This window comes from Pipistrellus kuhlii, unplaced genomic scaffold, assembly GCF_014108245.1.
Source record: "Pipistrellus kuhlii isolate mPipKuh1 unplaced genomic scaffold, mPipKuh1.p scaffold_m20_p_10, whole genome shotgun sequence".
Lineage (NCBI taxonomy): Eukaryota > Metazoa > Chordata > Mammalia > Chiroptera > Vespertilionidae > Pipistrellus > Pipistrellus kuhlii.
The window spans coordinates 41,594,491-41,619,640 of record NW_023425405.1 but is presented as its reverse complement, the minus strand read 5'-3'; the positions used below and the strand labels follow the sequence as shown (position 1 = coordinate 41,619,640).

General features: G+C 40.8%; 1 protein-coding gene across 19 annotated transcripts in view; it reads left to right on the top strand.

The window, feature by feature from the left end:
- ADAM22 (ADAM metallopeptidase domain 22) overlaps positions 1 to 18,620 on the top strand; it is a 165,818-nt gene extending 147,198 nt beyond the window's left edge. For 3 of the 19 annotated variants that reach the window (XM_045578473.1, XM_045578472.1, XM_036429520.2), the window contains 4 exons: positions 3,714 to 3,814; positions 4,198 to 4,264; positions 14,485 to 14,608; positions 18,436 to 18,620. In XM_045578473.1, the coding sequence (XP_045434429.1) occupies positions 3,714 to 3,814; positions 4,198 to 4,264; positions 14,485 to 14,608; positions 18,436 to 18,456 (313 nt within the window). In that variant the 3' untranslated portion in view covers positions 18,457 to 18,620. Of the gene's footprint in view, positions 1 to 851; positions 1,047 to 3,713; positions 3,815 to 4,197; positions 4,265 to 6,515; positions 6,627 to 8,882; positions 8,970 to 10,270; positions 10,301 to 14,484; positions 14,609 to 18,435 lie in introns of all 19 variants that reach the window. The other 16 variants (XM_045578463.1, XM_036429509.2, XM_045578465.1 and 13 more) reach the window with 11 other exon arrangements.
- The last annotated feature ends 6,530 nt before the right edge of the window (positions 18,621 to 25,150 follow it).

Below are 25,150 nucleotides of genomic sequence, written 5' to 3'. Positions count from 1 at the left end.
AACTGCTGAAGAAGGGAGCTGATTAGGTAGTCTGATCTAAAGTTTTTTACCCTACCCTTCAGACAGAGGAAGTAAAAGGAATCGGCAGATTTCCCCCTGCTGCACTCCTACAGTGGAGATAGAGAACCGAGGTCACCCACAACCACCTACAATTATCCTTCCGTCATTTCATCAAGATTCGGTTACTTTTCAACCCTTTTTTCCTCTTGCTAAATTATCTGCCTTTACCTATTCTACTGTGCAGTTATAGAAATATGTTTGACTCACCTTTGAATCTTTTTCAACTTCTTCATATTTTTGTGCAATCAACAGTGAAGTTCCAAATCGAGCAGAGACCTTGAATAAGAGTTTATTTGTATTATGTTATAGAATATAGCTTAGAAATCCATCTGTTTTTTTTTTTAAGACCAATCAAGAGTACTTTATATAATGTTTAGAAATCATGAGTAGTTTATTCACCACAGTGAAAAACACAAGGATGCCTTATCCAGGCAAGGACTGTCTGTCCAACAGGGCTCCTTTGGCACCATTTTTTTTTTTTTTTTTTAAGACAAAAGCTGCAGCAAACACCCCAACTATAGCGAATTGAGAATAAAAAACTTCATCTTTCTATATTTTCCCCCTAATACAATACATTATTCATTCAGGCTGTAAAGGCTTCAGCGACTGCATTTCTGATCTCTAGGACTTGAACTTTTCACATGTATGAATAATCTCGTGTGTTGTTATGGATTTGACTCATGTAGATCATTATCCCTCCCTCTTTTCCCCCCTGAAATAATATTTGTATATGTCTGTGTTCATGTGTGTGTGTCTTGTTTTCTGACTCTGAAATGTTTATTATGCCTTAGACAGTTGCCCCAGGGAGATTATGTAAAAAAGCCTGGAGATGGCGACTCTTTTTATAGCGACATTCCTCCCGGAGTCAGCACAAACTCAGCATCTAGTTCTAAGAAGAGGTCTGCTTTTCTGTCGCATTTTCAGATTTCTACCTGTTCCATCACACATTATTCCATTAGTCAGAACATTTCATTATTTTGCAGCAGGTTTGATTACTTCTTCCTTCTTTCTTGAATGTTAAAGAAATATATAGTATCCTTTGTTCTTTGATTACTCTGATTCAAAATGCCATATGCTCAGAACCACTTGTTTAACAAATCAGACCAGAAATCCAAACAAAACAAATAATGTTAAATCTACATAAAAACCCTACAGCTTTTCAGCCTTGCTCTTTATAGGGCTTAAGAAATGATACTTAGTATTCTACTGTATTTTAAATGGTGAGCATTATGTCATGTTTGGTAGTCAAAGAAAAAGGTTACTGTCATGCTTCAATAAAGCAGCTGTTAAAATAAGTTGGTAATATGAATGCTGTGTTGACTATTATTTTTAATTGTAAATATATAAAAGCTAAGCTTGCTGTGAAAAAAAAAAAAGATCGCTTCTCTGTGAATCATATATTTGAATATTATGATTTTGCCTTTTATGTCTGGAATGATTATTTCTAGACTTTATGACTTAGAGCTTGGTTGCCAGTTAAATTTAAGTATATTTAATGCTTTAAGTCCTTTAATATTATGGATGGGGTAAAAATATTTTTTTATATGTCTTAAACTTTGATGCTATATTTTTGCTTCAGGAATGTAAGGTGTATGATATCATTTAGAATTCTGCATGCTTTATAAATGCTTAATAAAATACACTGATAGCAAAAGTAAATACCGTATTTTTCGGACCATAAGACGCTCCGGACCATAAAACGCACCAGTTTTTAGAGAAGGGAAATGAAGAAAAAAAGATTCTGAAACAAAGTGTCCTAAAATATTTTATGTGCATTAAAACCCAACATCACAGTCATAAACACATGTAATCAACCCTGTAAAGTAAACAGCAGCATTTAGAACCATTTTAGAGCCGGGCAAGCACACAGAGACCACACAGAGCTGGGCAAGTAAAAAAACTTTTTTTTTTAAAGTATATGTGTAGGCTATATTTGGACCATAAGACGCAGGGACTTCCCCTCCCCCCCCCCCACTTCTGGGGGGGAAAAAAGTGCGTCTTATGGTCCGAAAAATACGGTAGGTGGGATGTTTTAGGAAAGAAGACGTTCAATGAAAGACGTTAAAATCTTCCTGTGGAGATTTTTTTAAATTGTTTGTAGGGGTATAATATATAGAAAGAAAAAAAAAGATTGATAGCCCCGATTATTACTTTGGGCATAGTAGTATCTTTGTAGATTGAGAGGTAAATTGCTAGTTTATTGAAAAGAAGCATGATCTCTCCTGGAGTTCTAAAGAGAGTGAATCATCTGTAAAAGGTCTGCAGTGGATTTCACTCTTTATAAATAATCGGGAAGGACAGTCGAAGCCATTGGGGAGATCGGGGAACTCCACCTTGTGTGCAACTACCTTAAGCATCAAAGGGTTTTTTTTTTTTTACTAAGATAGCACAGCTTAAAACAGAAGTAAAAATACTGTTGTTTTTTTTCACAAGTACAATTTTACAGAAGGATGTTAAATATTTATTCTTTTAATTTATTGTGGGCTCTCTGAGTAAGAGAATAAGATTTACTTAAATTCTCTTAGCATGTAAACTTTTTTTCCTCAGTCAAATATTTAATGTTAAAGTAAATAATATGGTAAGTAAGTGGAGAAATCAATGGATCCCAGTAGAATTTCTATTGTCCTGTACAAAAGGGGCATCATTCTTAATCAGCAAATGATGTTGAAAAAGTTCTAGTCTAGGAAATTCATATATAATAATTGTATCGATTTATTTTTATTCATTGGAAGAAAGTTCCTTATAAAATAGGCATTATTAGCATTTACTGAAATACCATGTGGAGAAGATTTTAAGTATTTTCTACGGTAGCCCAAGAAGGGTTTGAAGTATTGACTTGAATCATTCCCAGATTTTAGCAAAATCTCACGGGGTTATGACTTTTAAGCAGTTAAAAATAGTATCAGATGATGTGACTTCTAAGTATGTGTAGTTTGTTAAAATACTTTTCTTGTGTGGTTCAAGGTAGGTGTGGACATTTTGCTTCTTGTAGACAATTCATTTAAATAGCAGAGGGCTTCATGGTGCATGGGCTTTGTGAGAGCTACTCCCACTACAAACATATGACTCAGCTCACTTATTGGGCAGTTAACACTCATTGGACAGTTAACTACATGTTAGGGTGCCATATATGTGGAGAAAATGCCAATTCTCAGAAAATAATTTTATTGTGTGTTTTTTTTTAATTAATTATTACTCTGATAAAGTCTAGCCAGGTTAAATAGAACAAATCTTAATGAAATCTCTTGGAAGTCCATGTTCTCATAATATTTGAATGGAAACCATTGCTTTACAATTAAGAAACATCTATGGTGGGACCCCATTACAACTCTGCTACTTTGGGTAGTATAACCGAAATATGTAGTGAATTTGCTCTACGTAGTGCTTGTGGTCTGGGGAATGTAATTGACTTGCATTGTATCCTGATGCTTTTCAGCGATAAACTGTTGTAATGGGGTTCCATTGTATTTGACTTTTCTTAAGTTGAATGTTGTGTAATTTTTGCCTTTTTCATGAAGATGTTCATGTTCTATTCATTCTTTCATTTTAGATTTTTTTTCTTTCTTGATTTAAAGCAAGAAGTTTTGCTTAATGATTTCTAAACATTCATTTGATTATATTTTTGCACAACACATACCCACTTTCAATTTCAGGTCAAATGGACTCTCTCATTCTTGGAGTGAAAGGATCCCAGACACAAAGCATATTTCAGACATCTGTGAGAATGGGCGACCTCGAAGTAACTCTTGGCAAGGTACAGGGTGGCATTCTGAACCCATCTGTCCACCTCACCCACATTCTATCTTCTGTGGCTCCTGGTTGTAAAGACTTGTTCTTTCTTGTAAGCTCTTTAGCTCTTCTCCTGGTAGAGAAAGGGCATTGATTACAAGTTCAGTTCCTTTTTTTTCTTGGATTGGAAATGGGAGGATTTGAAAGCACTGGTGCACTAGACACCTTGGGACGGTTGACCAGAGTTGTAAAGCCCTGTGCTCTGGGCGATGCTGATGGTAAATGACACTTGAAATACAATATATTATAGTTAAACATCTGGTGGTTTTTTTTATTATTTGTATTCAAATCCAGCTGTGAACTATCTTTTTCTTTTTTCTTTTTTTTTTTTTTTTTTTTTTTTTTTAGGTAATGTGGGAGGCAACAGAAAGAAAATCAGAGGCAAAAGATTTAGACCTCGGTCTAACTCCACTGAGTAAGTCTGCACATCTCCTGGAAAAGGGCTGTCACCCAAGGTCCCGTGCAGTTAGTGTGGAACGTTAATTCACCAGCTCGGCAGAGAACCGAAAACCAGGCCTCTGGTCTGGGTTTTGTCTCTTCAATCCCTTTTTTCTTGCCACTTTAAAATTAACCATGGCTTTTCTCTCTCACGTAGGCATCTCCGCAACAGTGCCCAAAGCAATACTCACAGACAGTGTGGGGCCTGGCCCTCGCTGCAGGCTTTTTCTTCGTTCCCTGCCTTTGCGGTGTCTTGGTTGCATTTGAAGGGAATTTTGATAACATTCCTTTCTTCTCATCCCCTGGGGGTCTAACCATTTCAGACGGGTCACCCTTCCTCTCCCCAATAGTCACACAGGCTAGAAGCATCGGGGAACTCCCCACCGTCCTAGAGCATGACACTGCTCACTGGGTGACGAATGCCGCCTCTCCCAGGCTTCCTGGCTGCTCTCTAAGCATTCTCTCAGACGAATGGGATTCCTTTCCCTTTCACACTTTTTCTTCCCGGGACATGTATAAGGGCATTTACCCAAACTTGCTCTTTAACGGAATCATTGCCACCAAAGGCAACACTATCCATTTTGAAGAATAGCCACATTTTTTTTTTTTTTCAAACTGGGAATGGGATCTGAAGTTACATCTAAGTCATTCATAATGAGTTAAACAGATTTTTTGTGTGTGTGTGTTTGCTTGTTTTTCCACTGAATAAAGCACAAGCAAAACTAAGCTTCCCTAAGCCCCATGGAATTAAACACATCCTGGCTCTGCTTTTGATCTTGCCACCTGGTTTTAATAAACCATGTTGCTGTTTTTTATCCATTTAAAACTTTTTTTTTTTTTTTTTTTTTTTTTTACTAATATCTCAGTTCAGTGCTAGTTATTCCTCCCAGGATCTCTGTTGCTTCTTTATGACTTCAATATTTTTAAAAAACTGAATAGCAGGCATTGGTTAACTGCTTCTCAGAAACTTATATTAGCTTTTCCATCGTATACCCTGCCTTTTTTAGTCCAGGACAATAACATTGCCCTGAAATTCGGACCTTCCTGCTGATAGTATTGTCTTGTAAGTGGCTTGTCAAAGTTTACTAGAGGATATTTTACCATAGAAACAATAGATAGGTTCAAGTGATACCATTGCATGGTCCAGAATGGCATCATAGAACTCCATCATAAATAACTAATCTGTTAGAGTTTATCTTCTACATCCCAAAGTGCTTGGATGCTTTAGGACTCATTGTGGATAAACTCTTCTTGGAATGTTGTTTGATTTATTTTGCATGAGGTCAGCTGGTAAAGAGCTCCTTAACTGATCCCAGTGGCTCACAGAAGTATAGATAAAATTGCAAAATGTTCTTCAGAACTTCCTACTGTTTAGTTTTCTAACAATATCTCATATAACGATGCTTTGAAAACTCAAGTGACTAAGAAAAAAAGATCCAACATTATGTTAAAACTATGAGTTTAAAACCCAAAGAATACTTGGTATTGAGCAAGATTCATAACAGTGTTTTTTAAAGTGATCACTTATTTTTACAATTTTTTCTGTAAAATTCCCACTCGCATCATATGATAAATACTGTACTGCTAGCTTGCCCTTGAGCAATCTTGCCTGTGAGATAATTCAGTTATAAAATATTTAATAAAAGATCATAATGGAATTATCTTTATGAAGAAGAAATATAAAGGATTCCCTCAGATTTTTTAGACTTTTCAGATTTGGGTTACGTGTCTCATGTTACCTAAAAAGGAGCCAAGTCTGTGAAGCTGACCACACACCTTATTGTACAGCCAGTATACTGCAAAAATATTTTTTCTTAGAAGGAATACTAATATGTAGCATATCAAGAATTATGTTGAGTAGTTTTTTTTTAATACTTTCCATATTTTTTAAATAATCCCATTTGCCTCTGATATAACAACATCATTTGTGTGACCATATGAGCAGCAGAATGACCATGGAAAAAATACATCTTTTTAATTTTTTTTTAAACTAAGAAGTATTATTTCAACATTCCTTTTAGTATCTCATCATCCCAAAGGATGATGGAACATTGGGCCATGAATGAAAACATGCACTACCAATGCATACTCTGCTAATTAACAACACAAGATATCCTCGTTTAATGTATTGTTTCCCCCCTGATAGCTTTTGCATCTTCCTCACTGTTGTACGTGATGTTAAACAAGTTTTGGGCTTAGACTTTGTATTATATATTGTGTTTTTACAGGAGGGAGCCCCAAGCACCTGAGCCGGGGCACTCCCTCGCCCAGACAGTCCCATCCCAAGGCATAAGCCCCGGGGGCTCTGACAGCCCCCAGACAGGGAGTCTGGATCACAGGTCAGTCTCCGCCTGCCCCTTCATTCTGGGCTGCCACTTAATCCCCCTCCAAGTTCATTCCTTGGCTGAGAACAGGGTCGTTTAGTCTCTGGCTGACCCCTGGCATCTGCTCAGAAGTGGTCCTGGTCCAGCCGGCACCAGCTAGTTTTCCTCTGCCTCTCTCTCCTGGAGAGCACACATGGCGGCTCTCCTCTCCTGTCTAATGCATTTTTATTTTATTTTTTGCATGTTGCGCTACAAGCCAAGTCAAGCCACATAGGCAGGTTTAGAGCAGTTTGATAAAACCCCAACACTCCAGCCATCACGACCTAGAGTATTAGGAAGGCTTAGGAAGGCCGCTGTGATGACAGGTTCACAGCAGCTTCCCGGAAGGAGCAACAACGGAGAGCTCTCTCCAGTGGTCACACCCATCGGAGATGCTCCCTTAGAAGAAGGAAAAGGCCCATCAGGGGCAAGTGAAGCCGCGTGGCTGCAGGTTTCATGGAGTAGCCATGGTACCGGTCCTCTGAGCGTCTAAGATTGTCAGTGAAAGGAGCACATGTCTCTTGGATGTGGCCACCTGCCTGTGGGCGACCCAGTTTGCTGTGTGGCTTCGTGTCACCTGATAACAAGCGCTGCATGGGCTTTCCCACAGTGTTCCCCAGGCCCTCGCATTCACCAGTCCTCATCTGTGGCTGCACTTGCTTTTTGGTTATTTTTCTTTTTTGTTCGGAGTCTCCGTGGAAATCTCTATGCAAGTTTCAATGGCTATCTCTGTGAAAAGCACAAGTTGGCAATGATTGTTGCTAAAGGCAAAATGAGTGTGAGTTGTTCCAGAATCAAGGGTTTGGCTTAGAATCTTAGCAAAAAAAAATGATCGTATAAGCATATAAAGCCCTTCTCTAAGGAGGGAACTTCATGAACTGTTTTATAGCATACTTTGGGAATAGCCAAAAACAAGGGAAATGGCTATGGAAAAAAATAATCTAATTTATTTATGTAACTATGAAATAGAGTCTTGACTTAAATGTATTTGCATTTAAATGCTTAAAATGTATTTATGAACTAAAACTAAATATGGAGAAAAGAAGCAAACTGGAACCACAAAAAATATATATTTTATCATTTCCCCTGGTTTGTTTCTAAATAACCTTAAAAGTTTTACAGAGCTTGATTTTCATTGCCTAGTGTGTTTCTAGAAGGTACTTTTTAAAATGTGAAAACTCAGTAAAATCTCCAAATTTGTCCAAGACTGAATTTGTTGAATTTAGATCTATTTTAAGAGGGCAAGTTCTAAGGTAACATGCTTTTGCTTGCCCCTCCCTGTTCCCAACCCCTCCCCAGGGTAAAAAATAAAACTGAAAAGAAAACAAAACTTGCCCTCCCAATTTTGATACCTTTAAGATTTTCCTTTGGGGTTAATTCTGATGGAGACTTTGCCAGATCCACCTGGGAAATGACAACTTCGGCAGTTATTATCCGCTGTCAATCACTCCCATGGTGCTCACACACTCAGAAGGTACCCTGTGAGGGCCATTTCATAATGGAAAATGAACACTTTAGTCTGGAGTGCAAGCGGACGAGGAAGGACCGTGACAGCTGCACCTCCAGTACCAAACCCAGCCTCGAGGTCATGGAGGCCTGTGGGGACCACGATGAATGTGTGTTGGGACTCCAGAATCAGAAGAGTGAGACCTTTTCTGGTCCTTCTAGAGCTGATTGGAGCGCCTTTCTTGTTAGTTAATTAATTCCAGCTTGGGATCTGCTGTTAGGAGAAAGACAGAGGCCCTTTAAAGTCTTTCCTTTCATCTTGGAAAGAGAACTTGGCTCCTTCTCATGGTTCTTGGGATGATATGCCCAAACACCAGGCTGGAATGGCAGCCCTCAGGGTCCTCAGAAAGGGCCATTACCATTGGAAAACCAAGGAGCTCCATGAGAGGTGGCCTGGAAATTGCCACTTTGGAGGTGAGTGAATGGGATTGCTCACAGCGCTGTGATCTCTGATCGAAAGAGCTTTTGAGTCACTTTGGAAAACCACTGGAAAGGCTCTCCTGAAATGTGAATCCATTCTAGAATGCCATGAGCCCTGTGGTAGCCGAGCTTATGCTCATGTGATTGTACAGACTGCCTCATAACCACCCAACATCCATCCTGGTTGATTTGCCATGGTCACTTGCATTTGGAGGGTGAAGAACATCCTTGCTAAGCTTGTGCTGTGTGTTTTCAGATTTTTCTATCTTGTTCTGCTTTCTTTGTTCCTTCCATTGCTTTCTGCAGGTATTTAAGCCCATGGTTCAAAAGAGACTATAATGTAGCTAAGTGGGTAGAAGATGTGAATAAAAACACTGAAGGACCATACTTTAGGTATTTTATAAATTAATTTTATATCCTTTTCAAATTCTCCCAGCACATACAAACACTGTAGTGTGACTGGCTCTCCATCTTATATCTCCCAATACAAGTCCCCAGAGGTGGAGAGGGTCCTTGTTTCTTTGCTGCCTCTTGACCTCTTGTTTTGGGATTCATGAGCAAGTCTGGCTCTTTTCTGAATGTTTCAAATGAAGCCATTTGAAAGGGTTGCCACCTAGTGCATGTCCCTATTACCATCTCGAGCTTTCTAATAGCTTTCTTTTCATTTTATGCTATGTAGTGTTCTCTGGGCATGAAACATCCTTTCCACTAATAAAGAAGCACTATTATTAACCTGAGCAATTTAATTTCTAGAATTCACTTATCCCATAGTGCATTTTTCCTACTTACCATCTTAAGAGTGCATAGTGCATACAAAAAACTTGAGGAAAGATACAAAAAGGAACTAAATACAATTGGTGACATTTTACTTCGAGTAAAAGCAATGATCAGCTGCATCTTGAAAATTATTAAGAGAGTATTGGCCATATGAGAGTGTGTGGGATGAGTTTAGGTTGTATTTGTTCAGTATAGCCAGTTGCTACCAGAGAAGGGCTGTGCTGATAAGTGCTTTACAGATTCCCATCAAAGATAAGGGATTTTTTATTCCAATAAAAATACTGTGTTTGACACTTCAAATAGAATAGGAAGCATATCTGCAACATGTTCTTGCTTCACAAACAAGCAGGCACAGCATCTGTACATTTTAGAAACTAGCACATTTACTAAATTCACCGCAACTCAAAGAATTTCCAAGAGCTCTCAATGGCATTTTTTTCATTCTTTATAATATCAGAGTGATTCCCTAAAGACAAATGTCCACTTTAAATCTGATTACTTTGTGGCAATTAATATAAAGAAGAAAATAGGCTGAACTGCTACTACCTCTGCTGAATACAACTTAACTATAAGCTTTTGATTATTTATTGCCGTGACTTGGGTCAGCATTTAACAGATATCAAAATATATATGTGTATCTAACTCTCAGCACCCATATAAGGTGGACTTTCTCTTCCTGTGTACCATTTAGTTTAGACACGTATAGTTTGAGAAAATGATTAGACCTACCTGCATTTGAATTTGAGCCATACATTTGCATATGCCCCTTGGAAAGCATAATCCCTGCCTGCTCACAGAAATATGTCCTGCTTTTATACCCCACCTTTCCCTCTTGCCCCGCCCCTCTGCTTATCCCACTTCCCCACTGAATCTCGTACGCATACACTCACATTCCAACATCCCACCCTCACCCATAGCTCCCAAGATGGCCAGCGTCAGGAAGACAGGTAAGATGGTTCAGAATGTTATTTGGAATCTTGGCTCCCCTGCAATCCCATCTCTCCTTTCTGTCTTCCTCAGGCTTGTGGGCAGATTGTAATTTGTATCAGTCACGGCACCCAAAGAGAACACCTTTGGTCCCATGTGGGCTAGGGCTGATATGCCTAAGTGAACTTGGCATTTTGCAGCAGCAATTTATGAAATGGTACCCCGGAAGAGTTGATTCCCCTGCCCTGGGTGAACTGAGCAGTGTATGTGGCTCCCAGAGAAGAGTTCACATTTCTTCCAATCAACACCCAGGTCTGCCCAGAAGCTGCATGACTAGATGCAAGTTGGATGGGGAGAGGCTGTAGCACTTCCGGTTGCATGTGCAAAGCTGCAAGGGCAATTTTAGGGGCTCCTTTACCGCCTCTGACAATATGAGATGGGAGTTTTCACAGCGGATAGTCATATTAAGAATTAATTTTTGTTTGCTTTGTTAAGGGTAATACTGGTCAGACTTGAAAATCAGTACAGACTTTCGGTGGAAGTGGTGAATAATTGAGATACACACAAGGATTTTAACACAAAAGAAAGAATTTCATCCACTCTCCATCCAAGCCATGCCTCACATCATAGGCCCCCAGTGCATCCATGCCTTGGCTGATGCTCTTTGCCAACCCTACTCTTAAGCTCAGGTTTGCTTCCTAGGCTGCCAGGTCACTCAGGACCACTTTTCCTGTCACAACCACCAATGAGGGCAAAGGTCACCTTATTAATTACCCCTGTGTGGTGTGAGGTTTCTGGCATCATTACCAAAATGCAATGAGGACTTAGTGAATGCAGGGAACTGGTCTAACTACAGCCAGCTCTTTAACGTATAGTATCCACATGACCACACAAAGAGCAAAGCAAATGCCAGAAGACGTTGAATGATCAGAGTGCCTCAGCTGTGCTCCCTTCCCTAGTGCTCAAGTGACTGGCTGATCAGGTTGTCCTGGCATACATCCGGGACTTTAGGAAGGAGCGGGTGGGTCACGGCAAGAGGATGACCTCTTCACACCTAGATCCTGGAGGTAGTTCCATGGGTGACAGGGCTTTACGAGCCCCTAGGAGGTATCCTTACTCTTGGGTATTAGCGGATGGATGACTCACTTCATCACCGGATTTTGAGTCCACTCCCATGATCTCATGGAAAATGCTGTAACTCTGAAAATGAACTTAGTAACTGCTATAGATTGCATGCTTTTATTTCCCACAACATCATGAGATGTAGGTATTCTTATTCCCTTTCTATGGGTGGAGGAAACTGAGGCACAAAGAGTAACTCAAGGTAAAACAGCCAGTTTTAGAACCAGAATTATGAGCCTGGCTCTGACTCCTAAACCTATTCCCTTTCCATTTCACTGCAACTACTTAAAAGTAACAGGGTGGGCATTGACATCTTATCTTAGGATACTTGATAAATCCTTTAGGATTAGGCTACTATTAAATTTGCATGTGGAGCGCAGCCAAGCGGTGGCCCTGTGTCCCTTGTGTGTACCTGTGCTGGGGGACAGAGCTGAACTGAGGTTGGCCTTACAGGCATATCTCCTAAAGGCAGGCCCAAGAGATCGGATGCAGCCCTAAGACATACCACAATGCATTGGCACACAGACACACTTCACTGTGTAATTCTAAATGGCACCCACGATGGCTATGATGGTTTTAAAAAACGCAGCGATGTTAATGGATAGCATTTGTCCAAAGATTACTTTGTCAGCGAATAAGCTGGGCCCATGCCTGGGTTCCAGTGGAAGCGATTGAAACCACTGGGCAAGTAGCCAGGGTCAGAACAGAGCCTAGAGGTGGCTTGGAAGAAATGTCAAGTTCGTTTTTGTTTTCCCTAAACTGATTCCCCCTGCCCTGTTCTCTACTCTTACTCCTGCTCTGGGCTCTCCATCTTCCCGAGATTGTCCCCTTTATGCTCTCACATTCCACCCAGCCTCCAGGACCCCATGCCCCTCCCCCAACCCGAACTGTCCTGCTTCTCTCCCCTCAGGTTAGCCTGGATGTTTATGTGCAGTTTCTTTGGGGTTCTGGGTGTTTATGTGCAGTTTCTTTGGTGTTCTAGAGAATGCTGCTCTTTTGTTTTAAGTCATAATTGGTTTTGGTCATGGAAAGGTATTTGAGGGGAAGACTGGCTGTCAGCAGTCCTCATTGGAATGGCCACGCATTTGTACAAAGCTGGTCTTTTCCACCTGTGGCCCAGGGAATGGCTGGCATGGCTTTGAAGCTATATGCTCATGGTTCATGTTATGGACACATATGCTGCAGCAAGTTAAACTTGTCCTGCATGATCCCCTAAAGTCACTGAGATTGAGTTGTTTGTGTATCTGACTAGCTTTCTTGAACTGGGATATCCTCTCAGTGGTGATTAGGCTAAAAATCTGCACAGAGGTTAATGTCCCTTGTTTTGGAAAGTTGTATTTAAATACAAAAGCTTGTCCTTATTCCACATATATTGAATTTGTTTACTAAAGAACATAGTCTTGTTTTAAAAATAATTAATTTCCAAATTAGAAAAATATATTGTAGTGCATTGCTTTAATAGTACTTTAGAGGATTTGAAGTACTAACATTTTTCATTCTGCCCACGTGCTCCACAGTGGAGAGCATTGACCCAAGAAAAATCATTCAAAATAGTCTAAGCCACACTAAGGAGTGATCCTGGACATTTCTCAAAAACAGAAGGAACATTAGGAGTTCCAGATTAAAAGCAATCTGAATCACGCTTGATTCTTAAAATTGAGCGAGAACATTCAGGGTTTGCAGGGGAAAATTATTTTAAAATAGTAGCTTTCATTCAGTGTCCATGAAATAGGAACTGATTTGAAAACCATGACAGAACCAGAGCAAATGAGAATGAATAGAAAGGAACTAAAATTTAAGGGAGGAAGAAAGACATCTTGATGCCGTTGGATTCAGTATAGGCTGCAGGTCCTCCCCTAGCCAGTATTACCCCACCCACTGCTCCCTGGCGGAGCCAGTCACTCAGGATGCAGATGAGGTGCAGTCTTCAGAAACCAGTGCTGAGCTCTCATGCAGCAGTGAAGCCATTCAGTTGTGTAGGTCAATACCACTTTGCACCAGGAACTGAGGAGGCATGGATGTGTAGTGGTGACATTTATGAATAGATAGCTACTGCTAAATCATCACATCTATCTTCTACTGATATGAGTTGACACTTTCCACTCTTAGCTGTTTTTTTGTTTTGTTTTATTAACTTTAAAGATAAGATGGCAACTATGGGCTCTTCCAGTGTGCTCAGTTTAGTCACAAATATTACCACCACACGTGCACAATCAACAGCATAAAATGCCAAGAGCTTATACATGTCTTTCATTTGGAGCTTCTCCATGATGGAGAGAACACATGCTATTCAAATAGAAAAGGGTCTTGTCACTGTGTTGTTTTTTAGTTTTAGTAAAATCCCAGTCACAGCAGAGCCACCTTATTGACACACCAAGTGCCCCTACATGAGTTATCAGGATCCACATCTATGGCCTAGAATCCTCCCCTGCAGACATGCTGATTGGAGAGACTAATCAGACCATTTTTGTATGTTCTCATCAGACTCTTTGTTTGGCTGGAACTCTGCACTCCTTACTGCTTGCATGTTTACTAATTTACTATTAAAATCACTGTATTTGCCTTTGTTCTTTCAAAACTAACATTGGCCTCTGAATGCATGAGTTTCACTGGTGTGTGACTTAGCAACTAATAAATGTAGCCAATTGTATTTGGGGGCCTTAAAAATAGAATTGGAATAACTGCTAAAAATATGTGTGTTTTTTTACATTATGTGGTAAAAATAAGGCAGACTATTGAGATGTTATATACGTAATTTGCCATTATGAGCTCTTAGAATAATTTTATCCCTTCACCATTTTAACTTTTTATTCTATAGGACACTTCATTCCTGGCTTTCTAGTTGAAAGTATGATTCTATATACTAACATTAAAACAGTCCATTGCCGTTATGAGATTAGGAAGATACAAATGCCAGCATTCCAGTGTTGTGAATGACAATGTCTCCCAGTAGCTAACCCCTGCAGTAGTGGCCTATGAAAGTAGAAATCAGAGGGTTTGTTCTGAACCCACTTTTCAGATAGTTGAGAAAGATGTTAGGCCATCCCATAATATTTATTTCATGTGTTCTCCAACGTCTCAGGACTTTGTCTCCTGCCAAGTCTCCTTCTTCATCAACTGGGTCTATTGCCTCCAGCAGAAAATACCCCTACCCAATGCCTCCACTTCCTGACGAGGAGAAGAAAGTGAACCGACAAAGTGCCAGGGTATGTGAGAACTTCTTCCATTCACTCATGTCATCGGTCATTACTGTTTATCCGTGAGTCCATCTTTTAAAAGAGCTCTTTATTCTTTGTTCATAAGCAAAAGCAAAAACCTAAGTTTGAAAAATAGAGGATTCTTGGGGCATTGAGGCTCAGATCTACATTTGCAAATTATGTTAATTACCGTATTGATGAATTCTACAAATGCTTAGTATATATATATTAACGATTTGTTGCTATATACTTGCATCTTATTATTCAGTGTAGCTAGTATATTAAACCTGCCAGAGAGCCCAGTTTGCTTACTCAGGCCTTTTTCTTGCTAATAACACCCAATAGGATTTTAGAAGCAGTAAATCAGATCAATGTCTTGGACATGGGAGTAGAATTTGGCAGCAAAGAAAGGAGACTTCCAAATTTGTAATATTTAGAATAGACAATAGGTATGGTGAAATTTAGCAACCTATTATGTTTTAAAAAGCCAGATTTAGCCCTGCCTGGTTTGGCTCAGTGAAAAGAGCATCAGCCCATAGACTGAAGTGTAGTAGGCTCAATTCCAGTCAAGGACATGTGCCTTGGTCAGGGTGTGTGTGGGAGGCAACCAATCAATGTGTCTCTCTCACATTGATGTTTCTCTCTCTTTGTCTCTCCCTCTCCCTTTCACTTTCTCTAAAAGTCAATAGAGAAATATCCTTGTATGAGGATTAACAACAAAAGGCCAGATTTAAAAATATACAGTTGATTATTTTTATAAATATATGGTTCATCAGATATTTCACTTACATCCTAAATCCTCTTTTACATTTTAAGCATGATTCTAATCAGTCTTACAGATTAGATCAATGGTTCCCAAAACAGAGCCATTATGTGAAAAGTAAGCTACAGTGAAGTTTAGAGAAGCAGACCAGCCCTTCAAGGCTTAAGTGACAAATATTATTGAAGAATAATTACCTTAATTGATGCCCAGGTTCTGTTGTGGTCAGTTACATTGTAATGTTGACCTTCTCAGAGACAATTTAGCAAAAAAAAGTAAAATAAGATAAATCTTTAAAACCCTGGCAGATTTATCTGCTAGTGTGTCCTGGGTTCCTAGGCTCTGTGGTTTTAAAAGACATTTCAGAAATTCTTTGATCCTGAATTGAGATTATGGAGTTCAAGGTAAATATTGATCATTCAAATTTTAACTCCCTCAACTCAAAGTCAGTAAGAAAACACATTATAAGCTGATTACTATGATAAAAAAAAGACTTTAAAACAACCAATGGTGCTTTGTTAACTGTATAAAAATTATCTTTACATATTAATATGGGAGATGATAAAAGATGAAAAGGAAGAAGAGAACTCAGACATGTCTGACTGGCATGGATCAGTAGTTGAGCATCACAGTTCCATTCCTGGTAAGGGCACATGCCTGGGCATCAGAAAATCTTTCTCTTCGTTGCTGTCTCTCTCTCTCTCTCTCTTCTCTCCCTCTCCCTTCCTCTCTGAAATCAATATATATGTAAATAATTAAAAATATAAATAACTCAGATTCCCAGTATTCAACTTTCAGGCCTTAAAAAAGGACTTGATAAGCATTCAGCTTTTCATGATATGTGTATGTGGTTATGAAATTTAAGGCAATATCAATCCTTCCCTCCCCGGGGAATTGCCGAAGTATCTCTCCCCTGATAAATTATCTTCATTGCTGCTTTTGCTCTTTCTAGTTGGGGTGTTATACCAGGGTGTAGGGTTTTGGAAACTTTCCTGCAGGGGAATTCCTGAGAATGACCAATCCCCAGAAGACATGGCTGACCATGGCCCCTTCCTTGGCAGCATGGGGAAACAGTAAAGACTGTAGCCTCTGGCACAGTTGTGCGGAAGGCCTGGCTGGTTCTGTCCACTGTGGACCATCCACATGAGCATATGACAGGGTCCTGCAGAATAGGCAGCCTCTGTCTCTGGGCTGTTTTTGTGGGCTGTGGCGAATCAAACCAGCAGATCTTTCTATCAGCAACCCCTCTGTTACAGTGACACGGACATGGCCACGGTCACGCATTGTCCTAAAAGGGATGGCTTGGCAATTTTTAGCTTCTTTGTCCTGACAGGGGTCATTGTGGCCTTCAGGTGTTCCCAGTGTCATTTCTTTGTTCTTCTCTTTTTTTGGCAAGCTGTCACTTATTTTTTATTTATTTTTTAAAATATATTTTTAATTGACTTCAGAGAGGAAGGGAGGGGAAGAGGAAGGTAGAAACATCAATGATGAGAGAGAATCATTGACTGGCAGCCTTCTACATGTCCCACACTGGGAATCGAGCTTGCAACCTGGCATGTGCCATGACTGGGGATTGAACCGTGACCTCCTGGTTCACAGGTCTATACTCAATCACTGAGCCAAGTGAGCCGGTTCGATTATTTTTTAATCTTTCTAACCATTTGTGAGGAAACTGGACTCACTGAAGCCTGAACTCTTTACTACTCCAGGCCAGCCTGTGAGCATCAATCCAGATCTTCCTTCCCTCAAACTCCTGCAAGCCATTCATTGTTACTTCTCTCCTCCAACACATATCCCCTCCCCCGCCCCCCACAATGATCCTCACAGTTGAGAGATTTGGTTTACAAAATGTGAGGAGATGGCTGTCTTTTTAAGTAAGAAGGACACCTAAGGATGACATGAGGTCAATAACACTGGAGGCTGTACCACAATTCTGTGGGATAGCCAACCTGGGCATCAGCATAAGAACCCATGAAGGTTCCAGAGAACATATCAAGGGAACCTATATAGAAATATCCATTTAGTTCTTTAGTTATTTCTTTGTTTTCACTCCCAGAAACTCATTAGTTATATGCCCCAGATTTCCAGTAGAAGTGGATATTGGATGCAACCTAAGTCATCCTTAGGCTTTCTTTGTTCATATTTATAATAATTATACCCAAATCATATTGTCTGGAAACATAATTTATCAGCTAGATATATTTTTTTAATTGGCTTTCCTTTTCTGTTGAGCTGAGTTGCATTCATATTTAATCATGCCAAAGTTGTTTCCAGTCCATTAAGGCAATTACTGAACATCATATAAATTAGATATGAACAGGGCCAATATACAGAGCTGATGGCAGAGGCAAGGAGAGCAAAGAGGCGAGGGAATTACGGCTTTGATGTCTTGCCCTGGATGCATCATTGTACTCTGATATGTCAGCTCCCAGGAGAAGACACTGTTCTAGGAGGCAGAGATGGGATTGGAGGGTTATAATTTGGTCATAGGCCCATGGCAGTGATTTTGAAGTGGGTGGTGGTGGAATCATACTTCCCTGAGGTCAGTACTCAGTGTTGGCTATACATGGGATTGTCTGAGGGCTTTGAAAGTCCACTGAGGCCTGAGTGCCACTCAGAGAGACTGGTTTGGAGCATTGTCCAGGCAGTGGGATTTCAAAAATGTCCCCAGGCCACTGAGCTGTGCAGGTGGACTGAGAGCCACTGCTCTAGCTGGCTGTTTTAGAATCTCAAGGAAAGAAGGGTGTAGTTTAAAGAAACAATATTTTAAAGCATTTTACTTGAGACAATCTTAAATTCATTCAGAACTTTGAGTTACATGAGGATGAGAGGAATCATTTTGTACTAAAAGATGACGGTTGTTAAAAAGGATAAGATATAGGTTTAGAGGTAAAAGAGAGCTAAAAATCAATGTTTATTTTATCCATCTATTAGACTGCTTAAATTACACATTAGCGTGTGTGTCCACCATCACATGAGGATGGGTGGAGTCACCAAATCCTTCTCACCTTTGTAGCTCAGAATACGTCTGCTTCCTGCCTTCACGGTGTGCAATTTGCTTTTCTCTGTTGTGCAGCTCTGGGAGACATCCATTTAAGATCAACTGTTTACATGTGACACACATCGAAACTGTTTACTTCAACTTTTATAGACACCCAGCCTCACGGAATCACTGCAAATCTATCTGCTCTCCAGACGACACAAACCCCCTGGAGAGGCCACAACGGAGAAGCCGAGTCACATCTGGATACCGTTTTTGTTTTGCCATGGGTTTAGGATTTAACTGAACCTTGAAAAGAACTACTGACATGTTACACTATAACATGGAACAGTAAAGGTCCTGGTATACTAATGGACACTCCGCATGACAGATATATGTAGAAGTATCGCTAAAACTAGCTCACACAACCCAAATGCAGCAAGTTCTCCAAGGGGACAATAGTGGATTCAGAACTTGGCGTTCTGAGGCCCATCCTTGTTATGTAGACAGTGATGCTGTGTGCATGTTGCTTCGGTTTATTGTTTTCCACATTTAAGGAAACAACATCCCATAATAGACACTAGCATGCAGGGCTAAGGCACATAGGATTTTTCTGCAGGACTTTAAAGCTTTGAGAGGCCAATATCCCATATGCTAACTTTAAACATGTATTTTTAGGTTGTTTGTGTTTTTTTATTTTTATTTTATTTTTCATATTTATATCAGCATACGAGGACAATTGTACATATGTCAACATTTTTAAAATTAAAAAAGCAGCTGTTCCACACAGTGTATTTTGCCAAATGCCTCAAAACCGTCAGTCATGGTCACATCATTGTTATCTATCAGATGATCTTGAAAGAGTAGAAGCAGGTGATGCTGTAAATATAGTAGTGGTCAGTGCTGTACATGTGACTCCATAATTGGTATTTGTCCAAGACATGTGACATCCCTTTAAACTGTGCATAGTCCAGAGGCAGGTTTATTGGGTCTTCAGTTGACCAGGAGGACACACGCCCAGCCAAACCCATGACCTCCATCGCTTGCAGGGGCACCATCCAGTAGTGCCACTGTCCGGCCTACAGGCCCTCCATGCCGTGGCTGCTCCCTGGGGGTCCCCCCCCACCACCCCCCCGCCTGCTCACTGTTCTCCTAGGGGCTACAGTGGCTGCCTGGCGGCTATATTTCAGCACAGGAGCACATTGTGCTAGTCTCCCTCCAGAGGCCTGTGAGCTCCACAGAAGTACATCCTGCTGAGACTTAGCCAGTGCATCCGAGATGCCTGAGACCACAGGCTGCTGCTGCATTGGTGGTTCCCAATTTGTGAATACTCCAACCCAGTGATTTTCAACCCTTTTAATCTCGTGGCACCCATAAACTAATCACGGAAATTATGCTGCACACCAAAAACTATTTCTTGCCGATCTGACAAAAAAAAAAAAAAAAAAAAAAAAAAAAAGATATAATTTTGATTCATTCACACTAGATGGCTATTGTTGTGTTGGCTGTTGTCTATTTTTTTTTTTTTTTTCAATTTGACACTCTAAGACAAAAGAGGTCAGTGCCCCTGACTAAATAGTCAGGTATTGCATATTTTAAAAATTCTTGAGGCACACCAGTTGAAAATTGCTACTCTAAACCCTGGTGGCCTAAAGTTTTGTTCTTTATCAAAATTTTGCGGCCACCTTTATCTGTGAAATAAATGATTTGTTTTGCTGAAAACAAACAAACAAACAAACAAAAAAAACTTTTTCACTGCGTACTAAGGACATTTATCATCAGTGGGAGTCCCAGCAGGTCACTCTGCACTGACTTGGAAGCGAGGATATGAAAATCTCTACCAGGTGGGCTGGGAAGACTCACCAGGCCACAAAGGGTTAAAAAAATCTAAAGCCACAGGTGTGTAGTGACTGTGAAGACAGCTGGCAGGGAAAGAACCTGATGTTTTGAACTCTGTGTTATTTTTTTTAATTCACGTAAAAGGGAGAAACCTATTGAAGCCCCTTCTTTACAAGCAGAACTTGACTCGGCCACCATGCGGCTCATCATTCTGAATAAAACGTCCCCAAGGACACTCCCCATTCAAGCTCAGAAGTTGATGGGATCCAACACAGGCTCTGCGGTGACGGTGACGAGTACTCCTGAATCCTTCATGTTCTCTTCTTTCTCTTGAGAGGAATGGAATCTGCAGGCGAGATTGCAGCAATATCTTCTGAGGCTGATCTCTCCCAGGGGGATTCATGGGCAAAATCCCTGTCATTTCCTTGGTGGTCATCTGGGATCCCCAGATGGAAGGGCCGAGTGAGAAGGCTGTGTGTTTTACTGTGTCTTTATGTCTCCTAATGGACCTCTTTTCTGCAAGTCTTTGAAAATATTTGAAGAATCAATTTATCCAAAATGATAAAGCATAAACAGCATTTTTCATGCCAGGAAGGGATATAACTGTCAAGACTACAAACAACAACAATAACAACAGCGCTCCATCAGACTGAGGGTTGGGTGAGTGTTGGGTGACCTTGCCACCTAGTGCAAGCCAAGGGCAGGAGGGCAGATAGATTGAAAGTTACAGCAAATGAAATGGCTTTTGACCCAGATCACTTTAATGTGCACTGGATGTTTTCTGGTATTGAGTGTATAAAATGCTAATGTATAAGGTTTATTTTGACTATAAAAGAGTTTATAGATTTGAATGTAAGATACCTTGTGTATATATGCTTCCTACTTGCAGTCACATAGGCCCTAATTTGAAAGAATCGCGAATGGATAGCTATGTAATCAACAGATCTCCCCCCCCCCCTCTTTCCTGACCTCTCAATTTGTTTTTACATGAAAATTTTTATTTTAAGTGAAAATTGTTATGATGTGCCTTGTGGGCAACATGGTTGCTCTAGAGCAGGGGTGGGGAACTTTTTCTGCCAAGGGCCATTTGGATATTTATAACATTATTCGAAGGGTCGCACAAAATTATCAAGTTAAAAACTAGCCTGCTGTATTTGGTCAAACATTTAATTAACTCACTCCTATTCCCTTGGCAGGGCCGGGCCAAATGATTTCTGGGGCTTTATACGACCCGGGCCGGACATTCCCCAGCCCTGCTCCAGAAGTATATATGTAGATTATCGTCATCTGTGGTCATAACCTTCATATGGAACTGAATGAAAGTGTTTTGTTTATTTGCAGAGAGATTATGGTTTTATAGTGGTTTTAATGTTGTCTTGTCAGTATCTATTGTACTCTATCTAAGAATGTTTAAATATCCTTACAGCCATTTGCAAGATTCTGTGGCAAGTTTGCAATCTCAGTGGGTAATTTCGAGAAGTACCTATATGTGCACTCATGGTTGGTGTTCTAGAGGTATTCAGTCTAAATACCTATGGCTTTTCATCCACAGAGGCAGGGAGAATGGACCCATGACACTAAACACAAACACAGCATTATTTTTTTAAATATATATTTTGAAGGATTTGGAGGCCACCATAGCCCTTTGTATCCTGTAACTAATATCTGTATCTCCCTCCCCCAGTCAGTTATAGGGCCTGCCTGTGATGCTAAGCAGAGAAGAGCAGTTATCTGGCCTGTGTGTTCCATTGTATGCCTTTTTCCTCTTTCCAAAGTTCTGTGCATAGGTAAGACTTCAGATGGACTGCCCTGCTGCCTGGGATATTCCACTTAATCCATAGTCATTACAGTGTGGTATGTTTAAAGAAACATATCACACTTCATGTTTAAATCTCTCCACTAAGAGTGTCAGCAAGGGAGGCGTGGGGTCACAGGGAGCCCTGAAGGAGCCGCCGGCTCAGAATAACTGGTCTCTGTGTCCAGCCACTCTCTCCTACGACAGGAAGTGCATCCTCCCCGGCTTTCTCCAGCCAGAACGGGGCCCCCAGGTTCCTAGTCTGTGAAAGGAATTAGCTCAGACAGAGCAGCCTAATGAAGGCTTCCCATTTGCTATAGCTGCTGTATTTTTTTTATACAGTATATATAAAAAAATCAGTGCTAGTCCTTAAAAAAAATTGAAAGTTGACTAATAAAGTAAATGTAAGGTTAAAATGTAAACCATATTTTGATAAAAAGTGCTATTAAGTGATAATACAGTTCAACTTTCCCTGTGCTTTTTTTTTTTTATTTTTTTATTTTTTATTTTTTTTAAGTGTTTAACATTGTGTTTATATATAAGGTCAGACCAGCATAGATTTCTGAACATAAGATTGATAAACTTTCTAAAAGATATAATTAGATAATTTTCTCACTTCCAGAGAAGGAAGTCATTCTCTCCTTCTCTCTCTCTCTCTCTCCCTCTCCCTCTCCCTCTCTCTCTCATTGATTCCCTTGTAGATTTGCATAACTTAATTATGTCCATGTCCCCAGATCTCTTGGGACTACTTTACTTCTTATCTTGTTAGATGTTGCCCTTTGCTTTGTTACCTATAGTTATCTATGGGCCAAAGGAAATAACAGTATTTCAGTGTTTCAAAATCAAGTCTGTTCATTTATTTATGTCATCCATTCTTCCTCCTCCTCTTCTTCTTCTTCTTCTTCTTCTTCTTCTTCTTCTTCTTCTTCTTCTTCTTCTTCCTCCTCCTCCTCCTCCTCCTCCTCCTCCTCCTCCTCTTCTTCTTCTTTGCTGTCATGTAGTTCTGTTTTAACATATATTTAGCACTTTAAATAGTTCCTTGTTATTAACCATAATAATAAATTCTAACTGAAAGAGAAGATGCTTTTATTTCACTTAATTTTCTTAAAGGAAAGAGGAGCTCTTGGGAGCACATGGAGGAGTGTGCGGACTTGGCGCACAGCGCGGCAGTGAGTGAGGGGGTGCAGGGTGCAGGGAGGGAGGACAGCTGCTGCCACAGCCTGATAGGACCCCACTGCCGCCTGCTGCCTGGACGCCTGTGGGCAGCACATGTCAGTGCCAGCCTACAGGTTGGTAAGTTGGCATGGATTTTCCATGACACCCTCTGACGGCCACACTGGCAACATGTCTGCTTTTTATGCTCCTCATGATCTTTTCTCCTTTCACTTCTATTTTCCTCTAAATCCGTCACCCACACGCTTTTTTCCCCCCTAAATGGAATCAAGCTGAATCTCACATTCTCATTCTAGGAACTTAAAATATATAAGCAGCAAATATCCCTAGAGAATCTGGCTCAATTTGGAGCTCAGGTCCCCCGCCCCCAAGACACTTTCTGACTTGGTAAGACTGCTCTGGACGTGGATGCAGGGGGAGAGGGAAGGACTTTTGAGAAATAGCTTCCCTGTGTATGGGAGTGCGAGGTGGCCAGCCTGCTCTTGTGAAAATGGGCTGAAAGGCAGCTGCCCATCCTGCACGTGCTCTCTCTCTCTCTCTCTCTCTCTCTCTCTCTCTCTCTCTCTCTCTGGGGGGGGGGGAGGGGGAAGCAGCCACACCTGCTGGGAGGCGCAGACGCATGCTCAGCATATGCTCTGTGGCCAGGTGCCTTTAACAGCCAGAGGAGCTTTCCCAGCACCTGCAGAGGCAGAGCGGACCGACACAGCGGGACCTCAGACAGCAGGCCGTACTATTTCTGTTCACCCTTACTCATTGCCTTGTCAGAGTCCCCAAAATGGAGCATCTTCTGATTTGGCTTATAAGTAGAAAACACATTAGAACAAAACAAAAACCTGCCTAGTATTTATATCCTTTATATCCAGAGCCCTACAGACAGTAAGCATCCTCGCTGTAGGGTCTGAGAGATGCTCCCTGCCCAGTAGCTGTCGGCCCTTTTCTCCTGACTGGGAACTTGCACTGTCACGGAGGTAAGTCCCTTTTTTTTTTTTTGGCCCACATTGGCACTTGGGAGAAGCAGAGGGATGTAGAATAGGGGGCAGAGGCACCTTTCATCTTCTCCCCAGGGCACCGGGGCATGGGGTGCAGTGTTTCGGGATGGAGAGGAGATAAGCAGCCAGTCTTGGGGTGCTGGCGAAGGAGCAGAATGGAGGTCCGCTCAGGAGCTAACCCGGCAGGTGGGCACAGGATGGCCACTTGGGGTGAGGTAGGAGAGGGGCTGCGTGCTCTACGTTGTCAGTTGGCTTTGAATACTTCATGGGCCAGCCCGTCATGGGCCAGGTACTGCTGCCCGCTGCATCGTTCACAGAACCTATTTCACCTGGAGGTGCGTCAAGGCTGGCAAGGCTTTGCTCAAGGGCATCATCATGTGTTTTTAGGTCTCCTTAAAGCTATAACCAGGGAAAATGTGTGTTGTGTTGTTTTGTTTTTACAAAAAAAAAAAAAGGCATACAATGAAACTAACAATCTTGTTAAGATGATGCACTTAAAAATCATCAAAATTTCCAGTTTGTGAAGAAAAGGGCATTTTTCTCTCAAGCTAAAAAGACACACCTATAATACTAATGTACTTATACTTTTGGGCTTAGCCTATATATATATAGTTTCAGGTGTGGGTTTGTGTTTTGATGGTCAAGCTCTAAAATAATGAAAACAGCTCCAAATCTTTAAACACAGCGGTGCTAAGCTATACCAGGTAACACGACACAGACAGAGCTGGTATGAATACATGTACTCCGTCATAACCCAAGAGGTTTTGCTAAATTACACGTATCACTGCCTGAGGAAAAACCCCACAATCCAGTACAGAAATCAAACTGTGATTCCAGAGTCTTTTTAGTGGGTAAAAAGGACCCAAAAACTTTGTTTTATATGGAACACTTTTTTTTTTTTTTTTTACACCACCTTCAAAAGTGCTTAATGGTAGGTTTGTTCGCGATAAGTGAGCATGCTCTGCTTTTTCAACCTGCGGAAAGAGACTTCCACCCAGCTCACCTTCTCTTAGAA